Source organism: Lampris incognitus, chromosome 14, assembly GCF_029633865.1.
Source record: "Lampris incognitus isolate fLamInc1 chromosome 14, fLamInc1.hap2, whole genome shotgun sequence".
Lineage (NCBI taxonomy): Eukaryota > Metazoa > Chordata > Actinopteri > Lampriformes > Lampridae > Lampris > Lampris incognitus.
In genome coordinates this window covers 8419302-8441801 of record NC_079224.1, presented here as the reverse complement: position 1 = coordinate 8441801, position 22500 = coordinate 8419302, and the positions used below count along the sequence as shown (strand labels likewise).

Below are 22500 nucleotides of genomic sequence, written 5' to 3'. Positions count from 1 at the left end.
AAGTGACGTCTTCAGTCAAACCAAAATCTTTTGATCCTCTAGTCTGACTCTTCAGTTCAGACTGAAGAGGTCACTCAGATAGGTGATGAAAGGTACCTGTCAATAAACGTTGCATCCAGATGAACTGATTCAACCTTCTTTGATCCCATAGGGAAGCACTCCAAACTGCATCAGGCCACACTCCACTGAAGTCTATGAAAGATTAGACAAAAAAAAATATCACTTTTTGGCAAATGAAATGGTATCTACTAACGGAGGAAAGAAGTTGGTTTTCAGTTTTGTTCTGGCACTGCTTTAACAAGCGTTAATAATTATTCAAAGGAAATATTCCCTTTTGTGAACACTGAGACTGGGACTGCTTCCCGCCCTCGGTGCTGGCTGTCTGGCTGGAAAACACTCGGTGGACAACGTGTACTTTTGAATGTTGGCAGCTTTTCAGTTTGTTAGCACAAGTGACACTTTCAAAGAGAACATGTGGATGAGTCACAATTTTTCTTTTTAAAATTCCAAGTGTGCTTGTTTCAAATGTTCAACTCGAAGGGGCCTGAAATGATGGCAACGCTGCACGTAACTGAGCAGTATTTGTACTTAGCGCTCAGAAGTACTTTCCTCTGCTAGAAGTGTGTCAGTAACAGTAAAACGTATCACAACAAAGAGCTGCAGAACAGAAATGCTGCTGCATGTAGCTGAACTGTTTTCACACAGAACGGACCTCCACCAGGGCTACAATGTATCCAACAAGAAACGGTATAGTGGGTCTGCAGACATTCTATCTTCTAAGAAGTAGCTACATGTATAGCAGACTTGGGGGTGCCTGGGTAACGTAGCGATCAATTCCGTTGCCTACCAACACGGGGATCACCGGTTCGATTCCCTGCTTTACCTGCGGTTTGGTCGGGCGTCCCCACAGACACAACTGGCCGTGTCTCCGGGTGGGAGGCTGGATGTGGGTGTGTCCTGATCGCCCCAATTCATTAAATGTAGGGGACGTCCGGGTAGCGTGGCGATCTATTCCGTTGCCCACCAACACGGGGATCGGTGGTTCGAATCCCCGTGTTACCTCTGACTTGGTCGGGCATCCCTACAGACACAATTGGCCGTGTCTGTGGTTTGGGAAGTCGGATGTGGCTATGTCTCCTGGGTCGCTGCACTAGCGCCTCCTCTGGTCGGTCGGGGCACCTGTTCGGGGGGGGGGGACTAGAGGGAATAGCGTGATCCTCCCATGTGCTACGTCCCCCTGGTGAAACTCCTCACTGTCAGGTGAAAAGAAGCGGCTGGGGACTCCACATGTATCGGTGGAGGCATGTGGTAGTCTGCAGGCCTCCCCGGATCGGCAGAGGGGGTGGAGCAGCGACCAGGACGTCTTGGAAGAGTGGGGTAATTGGCCGGATACAATTGGGGAGAAAAGGGGGAAAATTGAAAAAAAAACTTAAGGAGAAAAAAAAGATTTACAGCAGACTGGGAGCCAACAGAAGCCAGAGTGTTCCCGATGTTACGTGACAATGTGAGCAAGCACAAGATGTACGGCGGTTGTGACGGGGGGTCTGTGTCGTGTCCTTCTTATCTGTCCTCTTAGAAAAGCAAACTGGATGAAACACATAATGAAATCTGATATTCACTGACACCTTGTTGTCTTTATTTCTGCAGGAAAGAAGGGAAAGAAGAGCGCAGAGTCCTTGGCGATTCCCCGTAAAGCCACAGCAGTGGCGGCACCGACACTCGAGAAGCACTACAGGATAATCCCTCCTTTCACCAGCCTTTAATAGGGTTAATATCAGCCTTTAATAGGGTTAATATCAGCCTTTAATAGGTTGTCTTACCCTCCATGCTTAGCAGAAAGAGAGCGTCTCCTCCTTTGATGAAGTCCCTGCTCTTGGCTCTTTGGTGGGTGAGGTACACTGACGTGCCAGATCCCGGCCCTCGGAAGTACTTGCTTCCATCAGCTCCAGTCACCTCTTTCCCAACTTTGCGAGGGTCATCCCAGTAAAACTTGTCAGAGCCTATGAGTTAAAACAAAGGGGGGGGGGGCATTTGTTGCAGTGATCATATTTACTCTTGACAATCCATATATGTATGCTCTTTCAGAGTTGGTCAGCAGACGTATTTTGATTTGACATAACACGTATGAGCTCATGGCACTTTACACATGGCTGCATCGCAGCTTCCTGACCTGAAATCTTCTTGCTGGGGTCGGTGGTGATGCTGCGTTGGTTGGACATGCGCTTTTGAACGTGTGGATTCTGGTCCATCAGCATCATGGTTATCTGTTTCCATGTGCATGGCCACTTCTGCCCGGTGTCGCCGGCACGGGCCACTAGGTGGGCGAAGGCCGACAACTGACCCGAGTAACCGTCCGTGCCGTTGGGGTACAGACCCATCTGGAAGGTGTAGCCCTCCTTGGAGGTGAAGGGGGGGCTGTATATGGGTGTGTCCGGCGGAGTGTTCTCCATCACGTGACTGAAGTTTTTCACTCGCCACACGTGCTCTGGGCAGGTGGTCTCAGAGAGGTTGATATCGTCCAGGGACAACCCGCCAGCCAAGGGTCCGGAGCCCCCCTTGGTCCCTTCGAATACGACTCTGAACTTTTTGTTAACATTCAGACTCACGTGGTGCAGCTGCCACAGCTCCTCAGGCTCACCTGTAAGACAAGATCCAGGTACTGTAAGTCTAAGCTGGTACGTGATCAGATTTCACCGATAGAATGAAGTCCCTACATTGAACGAGAGAGCAGCGAACGAATTCAATGACGTTCACCTTCTATGGTCTGGACGAATCGCAGCTTTCCTTTGGGGTTGGCTTTGTCGTACTCGCGGACCCAGATCTTCAGTGTGTCCTTAGGGCCCCCGCTGTTGTAGTAGAAGAACTGCAGGCATTGGTATCCTCGCTTCGGGTAGACCAGCCTGCTCTCCAGCAGGGCTGTGTCGTGCACTTTGGCTTTGCCTGTGCCGAAGTGCATAAAATAGCCCGAGCCTGTGGATCGTAACAGCACATCAGATCTCAATGCACTGTTTCACCAATTATTATAGGACTACTATTACTGCTACTACTATTCCTGCTACTACTATTCCTGCTACTACTATTCCTGCTACTGCTACTACTACTACTACTACTACTACTATTACTACTACTATTTCAGCTGCTCCCGTTAGGGGGCGCCACATTGGATCATCCGTTTCCATCTCTTCCTGTCCTCTGCATCTTCCTCTGTCACACCAGCCACCTGCATGTCCTCCCTCACCCCATCCATAAACCTCCTCTTTGGCCTTCCTCTTCTCCTCTTCCCTGGCAGCTCCATATTCAGCATCCTTCTCCCAACATACCCAGCACCTCTCCTCCACACATGTCCAAACGACCTCAATCTTGCCTCTCTTGCTTTGTCTCCGAACCGTCCAACCTGAGCTGTCCCTCTAATATACTCGTTCCTAATCCTGTCCTTCTTCGTTACTCCCAGTGAAAATCTTAGCATCTTCATCTCTGCCACCTCCAGCGCCACCTCCTGTCTGTTCATCAGTGCCACTGTCTCCAAACCATATAACATAGCTGGTCTCACAACCATCTTGTAAACCTTCCCTTTAACTCTTGCTGGTACCCTTCTGTCACAAATCACTCCTGACCCTCTTCTCCACCCACTCCACCCTGCCTGCACTCTCTTCTTCACCTCTCTTCTGTACTCCCCGTTACTTTGGACAGTTGACCCCAAGTATTTAAACTCATACGCCTTTGTCACCTCCACTCCTTGCATCCTGACCATTCCACCGTCCTCCCTCTCATTCACACATAGGTATTCCGTCTTGCTCCTACTGACTTTCATTCCTCTTCTCTCCGGTGCACACCTCCACCTCTCCAGGATCTCCTCCACCTGCACCCTACTCTCACTACAGATCACAATGTCATCTGCAAACATCATCGTCCATGGAGACTCCTGCCTGATCTCGTCCGTCAACCCGTCCATCACCATTGCAAACAAGAAAGAAAGGGCTCAGAGCCGATCCTTGATGTAATCCCACCTCCACCTTGAACCCATCTGTCATTCCAACCGCACACCTCACCACTGTCACACTGCCCTCCTACATGTCCTACACCACTCCTACATACTTCTCTGCAACTCCCGACTTCCTCATACAATACCACACCTCCTCTCTCGGCACCCTGTCATATGCTTTCTCTAAATAAAACAAATTATTATAAGAGAAGAGTTGATATGGCCTAAACCAGTGGCTCTCAATCAGGTCCTCAGATATCACCAGTACTGCTGGTTTTCTATTCTGCCAGGTCATTCATTACATTCTTTCCAGGTGTAAACACCTTCCTGACTGTAGGCTGGAATAACTGGAACGACGAGTGAATGTAATGAACTACCTAGTGGACTAGAAAACCAGCAGTAACCAGTGGTACCTGAGGACATGGTTGAGGACCACTGGTCTTTTACTGTTTCCCCACCTTTATTTGGGCTGACTTATATCTTGATTACAAAAAAAACATAGTTTAAACATCAACGTAAATAGTATTAAAATGAAGAAAGTTTAGTGTGTTTTAGGGGTAAAATGTATAAATGAATACTGTTCTGAAAATATGGCCCACATTGGTAGCTGGCTGCCTAACGATGATCACCCACTGAGGACCGTAGTTTACCCAGCTTTCTTTTAATTACCCCCCCTTTTCTCCCCAATTGTATCTGGCCAATTACCCCACTCTTCCGAGCCATCCTGGTCTCTGCTCCACCCCCTCTGCTGATCCGGGGGAGGGCTGCAGACTACCACATGCCTCCTCCCATCCATGTGGAGTCGCCAGCCACTTCTTTTCACCTGACAGTGAGAGTTTCACCAGGGGGACGTGGTGCGTGGGAGGATCACGCTATTCCCCCCCCCCAGTTCCCCATCCACCCCAAACAGATGCCCAGAGGAGGCGCTAGTGCAGCGACCAGGCCAGTTGTGTCTGTAGGGATGCCCGACCAAGCCAGAGGTAACACGGGGACTCGAACCAGCGATCCCCGTGTAGGTAGTCAACGGAATAGACCGCTATGCTACCTGGACGCCCCCTAGTGGTCCGTAGTGTAATTGCAAGGGGTCCGTGAAAATAAAATATCTTTAAAAAAAAGATCCTATGACATTTATAGAAATAGGATTATTTTACTCAAATGTGACCGAGACCTTTATCTACCTAAACTATAAAGGGTAACAGGACTTTTTTCTCTAATTACATCTGTTTCACAAGTGTAATTTATTGTATTTTAATAAGAGATCTCGCTCCCGTTTGCATTGTTAAAAGTTACTGCATAAAAATTCTGTGTTGTTACATATATCTGAAAGTTACTGAATACATATTCTGTTTAGTTACATATATCTGAAAGTTACTGAATACATATTCTGCCTTGTTACATATATCTGAAAGTTACTGAATACATATTCTGTTTAGTTACATATATCTGAAAGTTACTGAATACATATTCTGTTTAGTTACATATATCTGAAAGTTACTGCATAAGAATTCTGTTTTGTTAACTATATCTAAGTTACAACTGAAAGCTCTTATTTTTGCCCCAAAGAGTGAATAAATGCTATAATGCAATTTAAAATGCAGTTTCTACTGTTTCTATCAAATTGCAACCCCCCTCCCCCAAGATCAGGTGGAGGGGTCCTCAGGGTAGATCAACAATACGCAGGGGGTCCAGGGCCCCAAAAAGGTTGAGGACCACTGCTGTACTGTATATATGCCGGTGGTCCGTGTTCTCACCGGAGCATTTGCCCAAGTTGGAGTAGTCGGTGCCGGGCCCTCCTGCAGCCTGGTCTACTCTGAGCCAGTCAGCCTGGTCTCCTGGTCCCTGGATCATACCGCAGATGTTTTCACGTTCAAAGTCACACGAGTCCAGGAATGTTACGGCACGGGCTAGATGGAGGTGTATAAAAACACACGTGCAGCGCGCGCGCGCACGCACGCACACACACACACACACGTCAAGGTAAATAATAACCCAGCTAATGTAGCAGCTGTCCCAGAACTTTGTCCCGTTGTAAACTCTCACGTTTCGCCTCTTGGCATGCAGTTAGAGAGAGTCACGGTTTCACTCCCAACGGATCTCAGCTTCCCAAATTGAAATAAAAAACCCAGAATCTATAAATGAAACAGACCCTGTACATTTTAGGGGTCAGTTTCCTCCATGGAAAAATGCCCTTGCAGCACTATGCGTTGAGTGTGAGTTGGAGGTTATGTGTTCGTGACCTCCAGCACCGGCCACCCAGTGGCCGCCGTGGCGCGGTGACGCTTACTTACAGCAGTTGTAGAGGCGCCTGAGTTTGAGCAGGTCACTGTCGCTGAACTCCATGCGCTGGCCGATGACGTCACTGAAAGCGGCGATCTTGGTCACGATGGTGGGCTCGGTGCCGTTGCGGAAGGCGGTCTTGCTGTAGTGCATCATGGAGCCGTAGTCATAGGGCACACCCAGGGAGCTGGAGGTGGTGTCACTGTAGGTGTTGAAGTTGTGTTCTTTACCTGTTGAGCCAGACAAAAATCAAAATAAAACAGGCATTGGCCCCCTTTCATTCCTTGTATGAGCCGCAGACCACTTGCAAAGACCCCAAATCCCGACTAATGTGACCTACAAGAAGACTCACTGGCCGATCGCCAGGGGGTCGGCCCACTTTAGTCGAGCGGTTAGCGATGTCGCCTTGTGGCGCAGTACAACCCCAGATCGAATCCCGCGCCAGGCGAGGAAATAGCTGGGTTACAGTGGTGGGATCCGGAAGTGTCTCTTCCAAGCGAGGAAATAACGAAGCGCCAAGGCTCACTTCCGGGACAGGGTGGCTACTGTAACCTACAAAAAGACTCACTGGCCGATCAATCGGTTAGCGACAGGGGCGGAGCGTGGGCCTCAGCACAAAGGGGGTGGCGGAGCTGTCAAGTGTAAAAATGCTTACTCACTCCCCCTTCTGGCAGTGTGACGCAGTTATCCTCACAGCTGGATCACAGCTCCGATGCATTCATGAATAGTCGTAAAGAAGGCTGTAGCCTTTATAGGGGCCGTTAATATTGTAGCGAATTCGGGGGGACAACGCATACACAGGAACTGCCACGGCCGGGAAGCGAACACGTGTCGCCCGCACCGCAGGAGACATCGCTAACCGCTAGACTGAAGGGTCAGACCCGCGAGCCAGAGGCCAGCGTGTCTTCTAATCCATACACGTTACAATATTTATGTATAGGGGCCCCCATACTGCACTGTATTTTTTATCATTAGCCGACTTTACGGACGCTCGTAAATTCGGCAACAGAGCTCCAAACGGCCCCCCCCCAGACCTTGTGGGCCCTGGGGCGACCGCCCCCATGCCCCCGCTCTGGCTCCGCCACAGGTTAGCGACGTCGCCTTGTGGTGCAGTACAACCCGGAGCGAATCCCGCACCGCGCGAGGAAATAGCTCGGTTACAGTAAGAACAAAAATAGTGAAAAGAAATGAAAGCTTAAATGTTTCAATAGACCTCATAAGTCGCTGTGTGCATCGACGGCAGAATGTTGTTCAAAGACCGGAAGGATTCCTGCTGACAGGACGGTGCACTCTGTACCTAAATTATTTCTGATTTAAAAAAAAATGAATGGCTTGATTTGTTTATGACCTGATTATTATAGTTTATCTAATCCCCGGGCTCATGCATATCAGCTCCTTCACGCCTCCGATGGCCTTACGGTCTCACCATCCCACTTCTGACACCAATGCAGCAAATTCGGGAGGCAACCATAGGAACTGCCGCGGCCGGGACGCGAACCCGTATCGCCCGCACCGCGGGAGACATCGCTAATCGCTCGACTGAAGGGTCAGAGCCCTCAGCTAGCCACCAACGTATCTACTTATCCATGCATGTTACAATATTAACTTTAAAATGCCGTTCATGTTTTAGCTGGTAAGTCAGGGCCCTTTTATATTGTAGCGAATTCGGGGGACAACGCAACCACAGGAACTGCCGCGGCCGGGAAGCGAACCCGTGTCGCCCGCACCGCAGGAGACATCGCTAACCGCTCGACTAAAGAGTCAGACTCGCCAGCCAACGGCCAGCGTGTCTTCTTATCCATGCACGTTACAATATTATAGATAAAAGCCTGATTAAAAAAGTGTTGTGGGACGCGTCCGGGTGGCGTGGTGGTCTATTCCAGTCTCTATTGTGTGTGTTATTTTTCACACTAGATCGCAACAGCTCATGCAGTAGCCTGCAGCTCTCCCCGGATCGGCAGAGGGGGTGGAGCAGCGACCGGGACAGCTCGGAAGAGTGGGGTAATTGGCTGGAAACAATTGGGGAGAAAATCCCCTCCCCCCAAAAAAAAGCATTGTGTGAGGAAAATATGGTCATCTGTACGTCTAATTACAGTATGAGTGGTCTGAAAAATCTGACAGAAATCTGCTGGATGAAAGCTACATTTCACACAACATATGTCAGTTTGAAAAGATGCAAAGTATTCAGAATGATGACAATATTGATGTCTCATCTCATCTCATCTCATCATAAACCGCTTCTCCGGGGTCGGGTCGCGGTCGCAGCAAGTAAGTAGAGCACTCCAGACGTCCCTCTCCACAGCAACACCCTCCAGCTCCTCCTGGGGGATCCCAAGGTGTTCCCAGGCCAGATTGGACATTTAGTCCCTCCAGCAAATTCTGTGTCTGTCCCAGGGTCTCCTCCTAGTTGGACGTGCCCGGAAAACCTCCAAAGGAAGGCGCCCAGGAGGCATCCTAATCAGATGCTTTCGACGTGAAGGAGCAGCGGCTCTACTGCGAGCTCCCTCCGGATGTCCGAGCTCCTCACCCTAGCTCTAAGGCTGAGCCCAAACACCCTACGGAGGAAACTCATTTCAGCCGCTTGTATCTGCGATCTCACCCTTTCGTTCACTACTCAAAGCTCATGACCACAGGTGAGGGTTGGAACGAAGATTAACTGGTAAAGTGAGAGTTTTGCCTTCTGGCCCAGCTCCTTCTTCACCAAAACGGTCCCGTATAACGTCCGCATTACTGCTGATGCTGCACCAATCCGTCTGTCAATCTCTCACTCCATACTATCCTTACTCGTGAACAAGACCTCGAGATACTTGAACTCCTTCACTTGAGGCAACAACTCATCCCCAAACCGGAGGGAGCAATCCACCATTTTCCGTTAGAGAACCATGGCCTCAAAATTGGATGTGTTGACCCTCAACCTGGCCATTTCACACTCAGCTGCAAACCGCCCCAGTGCGCGCTGGAGTTCATGTTCTGGTGATGCCAACAAAACCCACATCATCTGCGAAGAGCAGAGATGCAATTCTGAGGTTCCCAAAATGGATACACTCCTCACCTTGGCTGCGCCTTGAGATCCTGTCCATGAATATCACAAACAGAATCGGAGACAAGGGACAACCTTGGCGGAGTCCGACACCCACCGAAAACGTGTTTGACTTTGTCCGAGAATGCGGACACAGCTCTCACTTTGGTTATATAAGGACCGGATGGCTTGTAGCAACTGCCCCTGTACCCCCCACAGAGTGCTCCGAGGTACACAGTTGTAAGCCTTCTCCAAGTCCACAAAACACATGTAGACTGGCTGGTCAAACTCCCATGCCCCCCTCAGCACTTCTGTAAAGAGTTGGTCCGTTGTTCCACGGCCAGGACGGAATCCGCATTGTTCCTCCTGGATCCGAGGTTCGACAATCGGTCGGAGCCTCCTTTCCAGCACCCTAGAGTAGACTTTCCCAGGCAGGCTGAGCAATGTGATGCCACGATAACTATCGCACACCCTCCGGTCCCCCTTTTTAAATATGGGAACCACCACTCCAGTCTGCCACTCCACAGGTACTGTCCCCGATCTCCACACGACAATGAAGAGGCGTGTCAGCCAAGACAGCCCAACAATGTCCAGCGCCTTCAGCGTCTCAGGGCGAATCTCCTCTACACCCAGCGCCTTGCCACCAAGGAGCTTCTTAACTACCTCAGAGTCCTCTGCCAGCGTTATGGGTGGGGCTTCCCCCGAGTCTTCAGACTCTACCTCCTCCACTGAGGACGTGTTAGCCGGGTTCAGGAGCTCCTCAAAGTGTTCTTTCCACTGCTTGGCAGCTTTCCCCATTCCCCAGTCTGGTTCAGCTGTTCCCGTCCCTGGCTGAACACAGATTGAGTCATCCCCTGCTTCCCCTTCCTGAGTCGCTGGATAGTTTGCCAGAACTTCCTTGAGGCCAACCGAAAGTCTTCCTCCATAGCCTCGACGAATTCATCCCACACCCGAGTTTTGCTTCCGCAAACGCCGAAGCCCTTCTGGCCTCCCAGTACCTGTCTGCTGCTTCAGGAGACCCCTTAGCCAACCAAGCCTGAAAAGCCTCCTTCTTCAACCTGACGGCTTCCCTCACCACCGGTGTCCACCAGCGGGTTCTTATGTTGCCACCTCGACAGGCACCGATGACCTTATGACCAAAAGCTCCTACCTGCCGCATCTGCACTACAGGCTTTGAAGATGGCCCACTCAGACTCCATGTCCCCAGCCTCCCTCGGGATACACGATAACTTCTTCTGGAGGTGGGAGTTGAAGTCAGGGGCCTCTGCAAGATGTTCCCACTTCACCCTCACTACATCTTTGGGTTTGCCAGGTCTGTCCGGAACTCACCACCAGGTGGTGATCAGTTGACAGCTCTGCTCCTCTCTTCACCCGAGTGTCCAAAACATACGGCCACAGATCTGGTGATGTGACTACAAAGTCTATCATCAATCTTTGGCCTAAGGTGTTCTGGTACCACGTACACTTATGAACTACTTTTTTTTTATATAAATTTATTTCTGATTTTTCTCCCACTTTAGTGGCCAATCAATCCCTATTTTAATTCAAACACCCACCCTCGTACTGCATGCTGTTCGCTAACTTCATCTCTCCGTCCGGCAGTCTCGAAGGAGACGCATCCCCACTTTCGAGACAAGGCGACTCCAGGCCGAATCACTGCTTTTTCCGACACACAGAGACGCATTCATGTCACGAACACAAGCCGACTCTGCCCCCCTCCCGAACACAGCGCTGCCAATTATTGCTGCTTCATCGAGTCCGGCCATAATCGGATCTGACGAGATCGTGGCGCGAACCCCGGTCCCCAGTGGGCAACTGCATCGACACAAAGCAGATGCTTAGACCGCTACACCACCGCGGACCCCACTTATGAGCTACCTTATGTTCGAACATGGTGTTTGCTATGGCCAATCTGTGACTCGCACAGAAGTCCAATAACAAGGCACCGCTCGGGTCCTGATCGGGGAGGCTGTTCCTCCCAATCACACCCCTCCAGATTTCTCCATCGTTACCCACGTGAGCACTGAAGCATTGAGCATTGAAGTCCCCTATAGAGTCCCCAGGCGGAACCCTATCCAGGACACCATTTTATTGATATTGATGCATCATACCTATATAGAGAGAAACTATATAGGGGAGCACGCAAAGTTTATGAATAAAGTCATTGTCATAACTAGGCTGACAGATGATGAGAAGTTGCATACCCTCTGAGATGTGGTCCCACCTAATGGTGACATAGTCATCGCGGTCTGACCTGGACTGCTCATGCCAGAAGCCCAGAGCATGGAGGAACTCATGTTCAATGGTTGCAATGCGGTCGCAGTTCTTCCCAATGGACAACATCTGCTTCCCAATGCGCCGGTTCCCCACAGAGGAGAAACAGCTTTTGGATGAAAAAGCAAAACATCGAGGAACTTTGTTCTCAGCATCTCATTTTGAAAAACACACTTTGATTGATATTCTGCAGCACTCTCTGTTGAAAGCACATTTTGCGTTGCAGCCTAAACCAAAGCATAGCAGCATGAAGGAGCCAAAACTTTTTAACCTTACCCGCCCCCTTTGAAAATGGAAATGTAGTTTGGCTCTCCAGTCCAATGCTTGAAGTCAATACAGGTCTTCAGTCGGTACTGTTCAAAGGCCTTCAGAATTACACCTTTTGCATTTATTTCTGCAAAGAAGAGAGAACATTCCTCTTGTAATCAAAAATGCATGTCTTCTAAACTCCACAGGCCATTATGTGATGGACCATAGCACTATGCAAATCCACTCAAGGCCTTCCTTTATTTATCCATGCTCTTTCGAGGCTCAAGGTCCACTTCAATGAAATGTTCTCAAATGTGTGATTCCCTTCCTTATCTCCATAGCTGGGAATCAAGCATTATAAACTAAAGGGGAGTTTCCTCTAAGAATATGTATGTATGTATGTGTTTTGTATCATATAATGTTGCGGATGTGTTAATTCTGGTTGTACTTAGCAGACAATGAATATAGGACTGACTTCAGAACACACATGATGTTTGTTCTACTCATTTCTGGTTTGTTTATGACTTCCGAACTAGAAATGTCAGAAAAACATCAGCCTGACAGCATCTATAATGACCTCTCATTTTTTCTTCATTCTTAGTGGAGGAATTCCACATTTCATAATCACCCCCCCTCCCTTTTTCTCCCCGATTGTACTTGGCCAATTACCCCCACTCTACCCCCTCTGCCGATCCGGGGAGGGCTGCAGACTACCACATCTCCTCCGACACATGTGGAGTCGCCAGCCACTTCTTCTCACCTGACAGTGAGGAGTTTCCCCAGGGGGACGTAGCATGTGGGAGGATCACACTATTCCCCCAGTTCCCTCTCCCCCCCCGAACAGACGCCCCAACCGACCAGAGGAGGCGCTAGTGCAGCGACCCAGGAGACATAGCCACATCCGACTTCCCACCCACAGACACGGCCAATTGTGTCTGTAGGGATGCCCGAACAAGTCAGAGGTAACACGGGGATTCGAGCCACCGATCCCCGTGTTGGTGGGCAACGGAATAGATCGCCACGCTACCCGGACGTCCCCCACATTTAATGAATTGATGACATTTCATTCATCTCGAAGTTTAGTCGTTTAAGGCTTTAGGAAAAATATGGTCACGTTCAAAAATATTAAAGAACCCCTGACCAGTAGTCCTTAACTTGGGAGGGGGTGACGAAGCATGACGTAATGTCATTTGTAATGAGTTAATATGTTCATGTCCTTTGTATTCTTTGTCCTACTGCACCAAGTCAGATTAATATGTACAAACTCACAAACTTAACATATTTTGCCAAATAGTGATCATTTGCATCTTTTTAGCTCCTTGCATTAACCGAGTCAAATAACCTGACCAAAAAGAAAAGCTTGCAGGGGGTGTAAGCTGAAGAGACGATGAACCACACTGGACCACAAGCAAAAAATACAAATAAATTCTTACATTGAACAGTACATCTGTACTGTGCATTGAATTGTAAATCTGAGAGTACACGTGTGGAGTTGTTGCATGGGTGGAGTTGAATTTCAGACGTTTCCAGGTGCAAATGCAGAGTTGATGGGACTTTCTTACCCAGGTCGTCCTGCAAGCGGTACGGGACTGTCTTCGGCCACCTGTACTGGTCGCCTATGATGGAGTTTCGACCTTGTCTCTGCAGCGGCAGTTCAACACAATCAATAAGTGGCGATAATATAACAAACCAAGGTTATGTTTTTACGTCACGTGGCAGAATGCTGGTAAGGAATTAAAAACCGCTCAACGTACCTCATCAAGTACAATGTCGCCTTCCACTAAATGCAGCCCTGCCTCTGTGGAAACAAGAACCCACATTTCAGTCCGGGCGTGTCAGAGGAAATATAGCAGAATACAAGAGGAGGGCCATTTTTCAAACCTTCATTGATGTCAAAAATGTCAAGGTCTCGGCCACCATCCACGTCATATTCTGTAGAGCATATAAACATGTACACAATGTCAATCCCAATTAAAGTGTTTTAAAGCGCTGAGCACAATGATGAAAGTGGAAATGAATGTGTAACATTCTCAAGTTAATTGCCACTAGTTTCACTCTGTGATTCCTAAGAGCGCTTACCTGATACGCTCGATGTGGGCTAGCCAAGAGAGAAGGAGGACACAGACATTACTGACTGGCAACAATATGTCAAATCAAAAAAGGTAAATGCTAGGGGGGGGGGGGAGAAAATATCGATACACTCGAGTATCGCGATATTATCGTTTGTGATAGTGTATCGATTCTCAGAACCACTATACCGATTTTTGTTTACATGTAAAGGTTCGTGACAATCATTTTGTAACCCCACGACTGCACGACAACAGTGTTGTAGCCTATCTTCGGCCACGTGACTCTTCCACTCCAACACAACAACGTAAACTGAGACAGGAAGTAGCATAAGCACAAAGGAGACAGGCCTGTGAAATCGCGGTATATCGCCTTTCTTACGGTATCGCAACATATCGCGATATATTGCATCGTAGCCCCGTATCGTGACACGTATCGTATCGCCGGATTCTCGCCAACACACAGCAAATGATCGAGTATAACAGGGTGTCTACAGCAGACACCGGTTTCTCACCAAGCTGAAGGAAGAGCCACCCAAGAGGTACGCAAAGAGAAAAATGTGCTGCTTTGCAGCTGTTCCCCCTCCCATGGTTGAGTCCCGAGAGATCCCTCTGCACGGGATACTGATAGTGGCGAGTGCTGCCTTCTGGCAGAGCTTAGAAGAGATGGCATCAGGACAAGGAACGAACAAAGTGCATGAGAAACATCAATATTTTACAGAGTCCAAAGCAATAAATCCCTGCAAACGAGTCCTAATATCTGCCAACGCGTGATAACATACTGTGATTACGTACTTGCCTGCCGGCATCATAAACAGGGCAGGCCAGATAACAAATGTAAAATTTTTTAACCTTTCATCAAGCACCATTTTACACAGTTGATGATTTTTTTTCTATTTTCTTTTACAGACTGTAAAATAGTCCAGACTACTGGGCCGTGTGTACTCAATGGTTTAAGTGTTTTTCGGCATGAATGAAGATAACACAGGTGTTTAAACTGATACAGGCGACAGGCATGGGTGCAGGTCCAGGAATACTGGGATGGCATCCGGCGCCTTACCTGTGCCCCCGTCCATAGGGTTAGTGGTTGTGTCAGGAAGGGCATCCGACGTAAAAGTTTGCCAAATCCGTATGTGGATTGACAAGACCATACCGGATCGGTTGAGGCTCCATACCCGGGGCCCGGGTTAACAATGGCCGCCACTGGTGCTGTGCCCTCACAGGGTACCGATGGAAACTGTACAATCCGCTGTGGTGACCCCTGAGAAAGAGGGAACAAGCCCAAAGAAGAACTGATGAAAATGAATAAAACGAAACCGATACAATAAGGTCATGATATTGTAACAGCAGCTTATGTAGTGCTGTATTATATAGCATTAACTGCAGGTGTCAGTGAGACCCCGCAGATGATACTTGAACCTAATCTATGAAAACCAAAGAGTGAGATGTGGGGGAAAGAACCCGGTACTTGGTATGTGTTGAAGAAGACAATCATGACCGAAGTTCAAGTCAGCCAATAAAATAACTCAGCCAAAAGCCAAGGTCCCTCCTGACTTACTGCCTAGTTCTATCTATCTATCTATCTATCTATCTATCTATCTATCTATCTATCTATCTATCTATCTATCTATCTATCTATCTATCTATCTATCTATCTATCTATCTATCTATCTATCTATCTATCTATCTATCTATCTATCTATCTATCTATCTATCTAATCTAGAAATCAGAAAGAAACCAGAAACAATTTGTCGTTTCATTTCATGCACTTGCGCACATGAAATGAAACGAAAAATTGTTTCCTCTTGGAGGCTAGGCTTCTTGAGTCTCCTGGCTAGAGAAGAAAGGACGGCATTGTAAGTGGGAGATAGGTGGTGTTGCAGACCTCCTCCTCTATTGAGGGATGGTTTGTCCAGTTTCTCATAGAAGGCTTCCTTCACCCCTCTTTCCAACCATCTATCTTCCCTGTCCAAAATGTGTACATTGCTGTCCTCGAAGGAGTGTGTCTTCTCCTTTAGGTGTAGACAGACTGCTGAGTCTTGTCCTGAGGAGTTTGGCCTTCTGTGTTCACTAGTTGTTCAAATAAACAGTTTAAGAGTATCGTGTTGTGTTTACATTCATAGCAGAACGACACTATAGTTGCTGGTATATGGGACCAATGTGTAACAAATAATAAATAATAAATAAATAAATGCTGGACTGTTTCAGGGTCCTCTTTGCACAGACTGCATCTTGGGTCTTGTCTGGTGTGGTAGACCCCTCCCTCAACCGATCTGGCCCAGAGTGACTGTTCTTGTGCTGCTATACAAATAAAACGGACTGACTGACTGACTGCTATGATCAGGGCTTCTGTGCTGTCCGTCCGTCCAGCCTTTTCTATCCACTGGTAGAATTTCTCCATATCAGCCACATCTTCTATCTGTCGATGGTACATCCCATGGAGTGGCTTGATCTTCCACGATACCTCCTCTTCTTCTTCCTCTGCACTCTCTGCAGTGATGGCTGGTGGTGATGTTGGGTGGGTGGGCTAACAAATATAGTATACCCACCTATAGTTCACACTGCAGCAACAGCAACATAACATATGGCATACCAAGTTAGAGCAATGTCACTACATACCTTGTATATATGCAAGTGCTCTACAATAACACTAGAGAAGCATAAGAACGGCCTGTTGGTAAAAAACTCCCTCTCACACACGCGCACACACACACATCATTTGGCTATTTTTCTCTGTACACATTAGCACGTGCCATTTTTAACAAGAACAACATATGCAAGAATGATGGAATGATCGGCGACATGATAGAACAGAATGCAGAATCATGTAGCCTACAATGTCAGAAAAGGGCTCGCCTAAGGATGCACAACAAAACGTGTCCCAGCTGAAACGACTGCCAATAAATACTGCAACTGGTTTGTTTTATCACAACTGTTTTGCAACAAGTTGTGTCAAACATGTCCCGAATAAAACAATTTGGTAAGCACAGCAAAAATAACGGTTATTATCTACGAGTTTCCTGGGGGGGGTGTCCACTGGGGAAACATCATTAGTTAATTTGGCTGGCTAGATCTTCATGAATAAATGAGACGCCATACAAATCGCTCAAAGAAAGACGGTTATTGTACCGTTACCATGGAAAACGCCGGTTCCGGTTAAGTGACAGGACGCGCCGGAAGTCGTGCCCATAATTCTACGCAAGGTATCATGGGGGCTAGACAGGAAAGCTAAACGTGTCTGATGGTCCTTGGGCCTACCTTATTGGAAGAGAAGCTCACATCGACGGACGCAAACAGGTTGATCACCATGTCATTGAAGTTCAGTGATTTTTTGGATTTGGTCCCGCTTAATAGAAAGTTTACAAGATGGTAGTGAGACCAGCTATGTTATGTGGTTTGCAGACAGTGGCACTGATGAAAAGACAGGAGGTGGCGCTGGAGGTGGCAGAGATGAAGATGCTAAGATTTTCACTGGGAGTGACGAAGAAGGACAGGATTAGGAACGAGTATACTAGAGGGACAGCTCAGGTTGGACGGTTTGGAGACAAAGCAAGAGGGACAAGACTGAGATGGCTTGGACATGTGTGGAGCGACCGTAAGGCCATCGGAAGCGCATGCGCCCTGAGGCGTGAAGGAGCTGAAATGCTTAAGCGCGGGGATGCGCTTCCCGAAAGAGGGGGGGTAGTGTAACGTGCATGGATAACAAGACACGCTGGCCGCTGGCTGGCAGGTCTGACCCTTTAGTCTAGCGGTTAGCGATGCCTCCTGCGGTGCGGGCGTATACGGGTTCGCTTCCCGGCCGCGGCAGTTTCTGTGATTGCGTTGTCCCCCGAATTTGCAACAATTCAGTCCACCATCATTGATAACGAATGCCTGTTTTTCTTTACCAGCACGTTGTGTCTTGTCTGTTCCGGTTCAGCGACAGGACGCGCCGGGAGTCGCGCCCATAATTCACGCAAGGCATCATGGGGGCTGGGAATAAGATGGATAGAAACGCGGTGGTCCTCGTCAAGTTGACAGGCGATGTTAACTTCACCCAGTATTGAGAGCTTTACGCTATTTCCAGTGTGACTTGTGCTGCATTCATGTTTCCTAATTTTGTCGGATAAATGTTTCAAATCCGCAATTCCTCGTTGGGTCCAAGCCGCGTCTCCCCCAAAAAGCTAGCATGGGGAACAAAAGTGAATTGTTAGCTACACTTGCCGTTAGCCAGTCCTCTCGCTGAATCAAAGTAACACAAAACTTACGATTTGGTCGTTTGTCCTTTTGTGTTATTTGAACATCGTCTGGAGGATGCGTCCCCAGTCTCTTCCCTTCCAAATTTTCCTCCGAAGAGGAAATGGATGAGAAAGCAAATAATCCACCTCGTTCATGCTAACGCCCGCGGCCGCCATTGCTACAGTCGCTTGCGGCTCTCCCTTTCTCACAGAAGTAGCACGTCACTGTGTGTACTGTCTGTGCTGTCATTGGTCAAAAGTCAGTGGCCTGTGGGCTGATTGAATTTAGCCCAAATTATCAGCAAATCAAGGGGGCGTGCCAAGACATCTGTCACTCATGTAACACAGAGACGAATGGAAGCTGACACAATTGTGTTTGAACTGTAAAAAATATATTGTGTTTTTCTTGTGACTATTTAGTGCTGTTGCTGCTTTTAGGTTCACCAAAATTTAAAGTAATCTGTTCTAAGTGGTTTGTTTTAACAATAATTTTATCATCTTTATTGTATAAGATAGGAAGGGCTTAGCCCGGTTAGCACATTTGTACCAGTCGTCCCTGACTCTGTGTCTTCTGCTGCCCGAGGTACTCACACAGCAGTTCATCCTGGAGGACCCTCTTTCTGAAGGTCCTCCAGGAGGTTCCTTGTTTCATCCTAGATAGTGTCCCTGACGCTCGGCCCCAATCTTTTCACTTATCTTTGCAGCTGGATAGCTCAGTAGGTAAGAACGTCAGCTTTCCATGCCGGAGATCGGGGGTTCAAACCCCAGTTGGGATAAGTCTCCAGTAAGAGAGTCCGTGACTTGGACTCCTAATGCTATACAAGCCAGCTACGTTGGATATGAGTGAGGGTAACAGAATCACACCGGCTCGGCCGTTGCTCGAGTTAAAAAGGTCCACATCAGGTGTTGGGGAATCAGGGCAACCTGAAGAGAAATGGACTACTGGAACAAGACATTCACGGACAAGGGCCGAGAACCTGGAGATATAGTGTGGGTGTGGTGTGGTGTGGTGTGGTGTGGTGTGGTGTGGGGGGGGGCTGTGATGGCCTGGTGACCTGTCCAGGGTGTCTCCCCGCCTGCTGACCAGTGACTGCTGAGATAGGCTCCAGTATCCCCGTGACACCTGAGAGCAGGATAAGTGGTCTGGATAATGGATGGATGGATGCATGGAGTTTATTCTGACGCAGTGGCCTGCACCTCCTCTATAAGGGTGTGTCTCTCTTTTTGTCATTGTAAGGATTTGTGTTTTGACATGAACACCGGTGAAATTTTCGAGGCACGCCTGCAGAGATTAGACTATATAAGGATGCTCAATATCATCAATAATGACAAACAGTATTGTTTTGTAGTGGACTTATTGGGACTAGTATTTTATTGGGACTAGTATTTTAGTGGCCTCACAGTGAAGACCAAAGCTCTTTCATGCAGTATTGTCCGAGATGCCAGCAAGCTCATCAGCGGGCAGCAGGTGAAGTCAATAATGGCGATTTCAAACAACTTTGAGGAATTTCTGCGGCCTACCTACAGGTCAGAGGTTCGGGGTTCAAGCGCTGCCAGAAACTGATATGAATAATTCTTCCTCCCAATGTGTAGTTGGTGTGCTTATGCTTTTGCACACTTATTTAAACTGCACCATTGTGAACTTAAGTCATTCCCCTCAAAATTCAGAGTTGTTGTACCGTTTTACTGTTTTAATTGTTATAGTAGTGTGATTTGCTTTGTGTTTTGCTGGATGAATAAAATATTGTGCTTAAATGAAAAGTGAGAGAAAAAAGATGGTTCTTAAGCAGCTTGTAAAGACGGCACCGAGTAACCTTGAAGCTGCGGTCCAACATGGGCTTGCAGATGGGTGGAGGTGGGACGAAGCGGGAGAAAACTATCGCACGGAGCCGTCCTCCTAATGCGAGCTTTGGCTGGTTTGGTGCTGACACATTTTGGGCTTTGGTGATTTGTTACTGATATTTCCAGGGCGCTGCTTTATGTTTCTTAAGAGATTGGTTTTTGTAATAGGTTGGCTTAATGGAGCTGAACCGATGCAGTCGGACACAGGTTATCAATCCACCTCATTTGCTGCACTGGGTTCATTATTCACTTTGTTCTAGTTTGTTTATGCTCACTTCATCACGCAGGTGTTGCATGTGGTTACACCACTCTCCTTTCCTGTACTCGGATAATTGTCTTTTACTTTATTCAAGTTGTTCCTTACCCGATGAGAGGGTCTAAGGACAGCATGTTGTGTCACCCTATCTCTAAGCCCACTGAGGCAAATTTGTGATATTGGGCTATACAAACTAAATTGATTTGATTTGATTTGATTTATTTTTCCTTTTTTTTCTTTTTTGTCTCCAACCCTGTTCAAATTTATTTTGCTCTTTTGCAGCAAGCCAACTGACCTCACAAAGATCATCAGATACCATGTCTTACTGATGGAATGAAAACTGATCTAATCTAATCTAATATAATCTAAACTAAACTAATCGAATCTGATCTGATCTAATCTAATGTTATCTAATCTAATCTAATCTAAACTAATCTAAACTAATCTAATATATATAATATGATAAAATATAATGCAATATAATATAAACTAATCTAATATATATAATATGATAAAATATAATGTAATATAATATAATATAATATAAACTAATATAATATAATCTAAACTAATCGAATCTGATCTGATCTAATCTAATGTTATCTAATCTAATCTAATCTAAACTAACCTAATATGTATAATATGATAAAATATAATGTAATATAATATAATATAAACTATAATAATATAATGTAATATAATATAAACTCATCTAATCTAATCTAATATAATACAATATAATCTAATCTAATATAAACTAACCTAATCTAATCTAATCTAATCTAATATAAACTAATCTAATCTAATCTAATCTATCAAGAATCAGGAATCAGGAACATTTATTTGTCATTTCATTTCATACACTTGCGCACATGAAATGAAACGAAACTTTGTTTCCCCAGCCCACAGCAGTGCAACACAAAGACAAAAACACATCCACACTACAAGAACACATATACCCAAACTACAAAAAAAACTACAAAACCACATATATTAACACAAAAAAAAATCACTGTCCAAGAGCGTGAACGCCAGGATGACTGTCGGAACTGCCTGCCCCGCTTCCATGTCCTCTCAGACCGCACTCGATGTTTCCTCTTTGGGTGCAGCTCCAAGCAGGGCCGTGGACCCTGGGCCCACCGGATGCAGCAGACCAGGTCCCCCCGGCCAATCCAACGCCAGCTCTCCCAGCCAGACACCTTCAACACACCTCCCCGCACTCCACACGACGACACAAAAACACAGTCATGGCTAGGTGAGGCCGCCGCCAGACCGCCCTCAGTGCCATCGGAACTGCCGGTCTGCATGGGCTAGCAGTTAGCTTAGCCTGCCCCGCTTCCGCATCCTGTCAGTCCTATATAATCCATCCATCCATTGTCTTAACCGCTTATCCAGGGTCACGGGGATGCTGGAGCCTATTCCAGCGGTCATTGGGTGGCAGACACCCTGGACAGGCCACCAGACCATCAAAGGCCCCCCGCCCCCCCTCCCCCATACACACACACACACACACACACACACACACACACACACACACACACATACACACATTCATTCCTAGGGACAATTTCGTATCACCAATTCATCTGACTTACATGTCTTTGGACTGTGGGAGGAAACTGGAGCCCCCAGAGGAAACCCACCGCAGACACGGGGAGAACATGCAAAGTCCACACAGAGGACGACCCGGGACGACCCCCATGTTTGGACTACCCCGGGGCTCGACCTTCTTGCTGTGAGGCAACGTTGCCAACCACTGCGCCACCATCCTATATAATATAATATAATATAATATAATGTGGAGGATGAAAGAAAGGGAACGAGACCACTTCTCCTTTGACCACACAGCCGTGGGGTCATTTATTTCCTCCAACTAACTCTAAGTGACCCCTCCTGGAGCCAGACCTGGGAGGGGAGCTCGCCAGCGAGCGTCAGGTGGCCGGGCCTTGGCCCATGAGGCCCGGTCGGGCCTAAAAAAAACATGGAGCCACCAACTCGTGGACCCACCACATGTGGGGATGAGCACTGGTGCACTGCAGGCCGGGGGACCGGGGCGTGCCAACTTCCGGCATCGCAGATTGGTCCTCGAGACATGGAATGTCACCTCTCTGGCAGGGAAGGAGCCTGAGCTGGCACAGGAAGTGGAGCGGTACCAACTAGATATAGTTGGACTCACCTTCACACATAGCATGGGCTCCGGTACCAAACTCCTGGAGAGGGGCTGGACTCATTACTTTTCCGGAGTTGGCCGAGGTGACGGGCGCTGGGCGGGTGTGGGGATGCTCACAAGTCCCCGGTTGAGCGCCGCCATGTTAGT

General features: G+C 47.7%; 1 protein-coding gene across 1 annotated transcript in view; it reads right to left on the bottom strand.

Annotated features, from left to right (window-relative positions):
• mep1bb (meprin A subunit beta b) overlaps positions 1 to 13752 on the bottom strand; it is a 19518-nt gene extending 5766 nt beyond the window's left edge. The window contains exons 1-10 of the mRNA XM_056293240.1: positions 13683 to 13752; positions 13556 to 13599; positions 13364 to 13442; positions 11829 to 11946; positions 11483 to 11661; positions 6271 to 6489; positions 5734 to 5886; positions 2755 to 2970; positions 2171 to 2638; positions 1821 to 2000 (exon numbers count right to left, since the gene is read on the bottom strand). Coding sequence (XP_056149215.1) covers positions 1821 to 2000; positions 2171 to 2638; positions 2755 to 2970; positions 5734 to 5886; positions 6271 to 6489; positions 11483 to 11661; positions 11829 to 11946; positions 13364 to 13442; positions 13556 to 13599; positions 13683 to 13752 — 1726 coding nt within the window. The remainder of the gene's footprint in view (positions 1 to 1820; positions 2001 to 2170; positions 2639 to 2754; positions 2971 to 5733; positions 5887 to 6270; positions 6490 to 11482; positions 11662 to 11828; positions 11947 to 13363; positions 13443 to 13555; positions 13600 to 13682) is intronic.
• Between the last annotated feature and the right edge of the window lie 8748 nt (positions 13753 to 22500).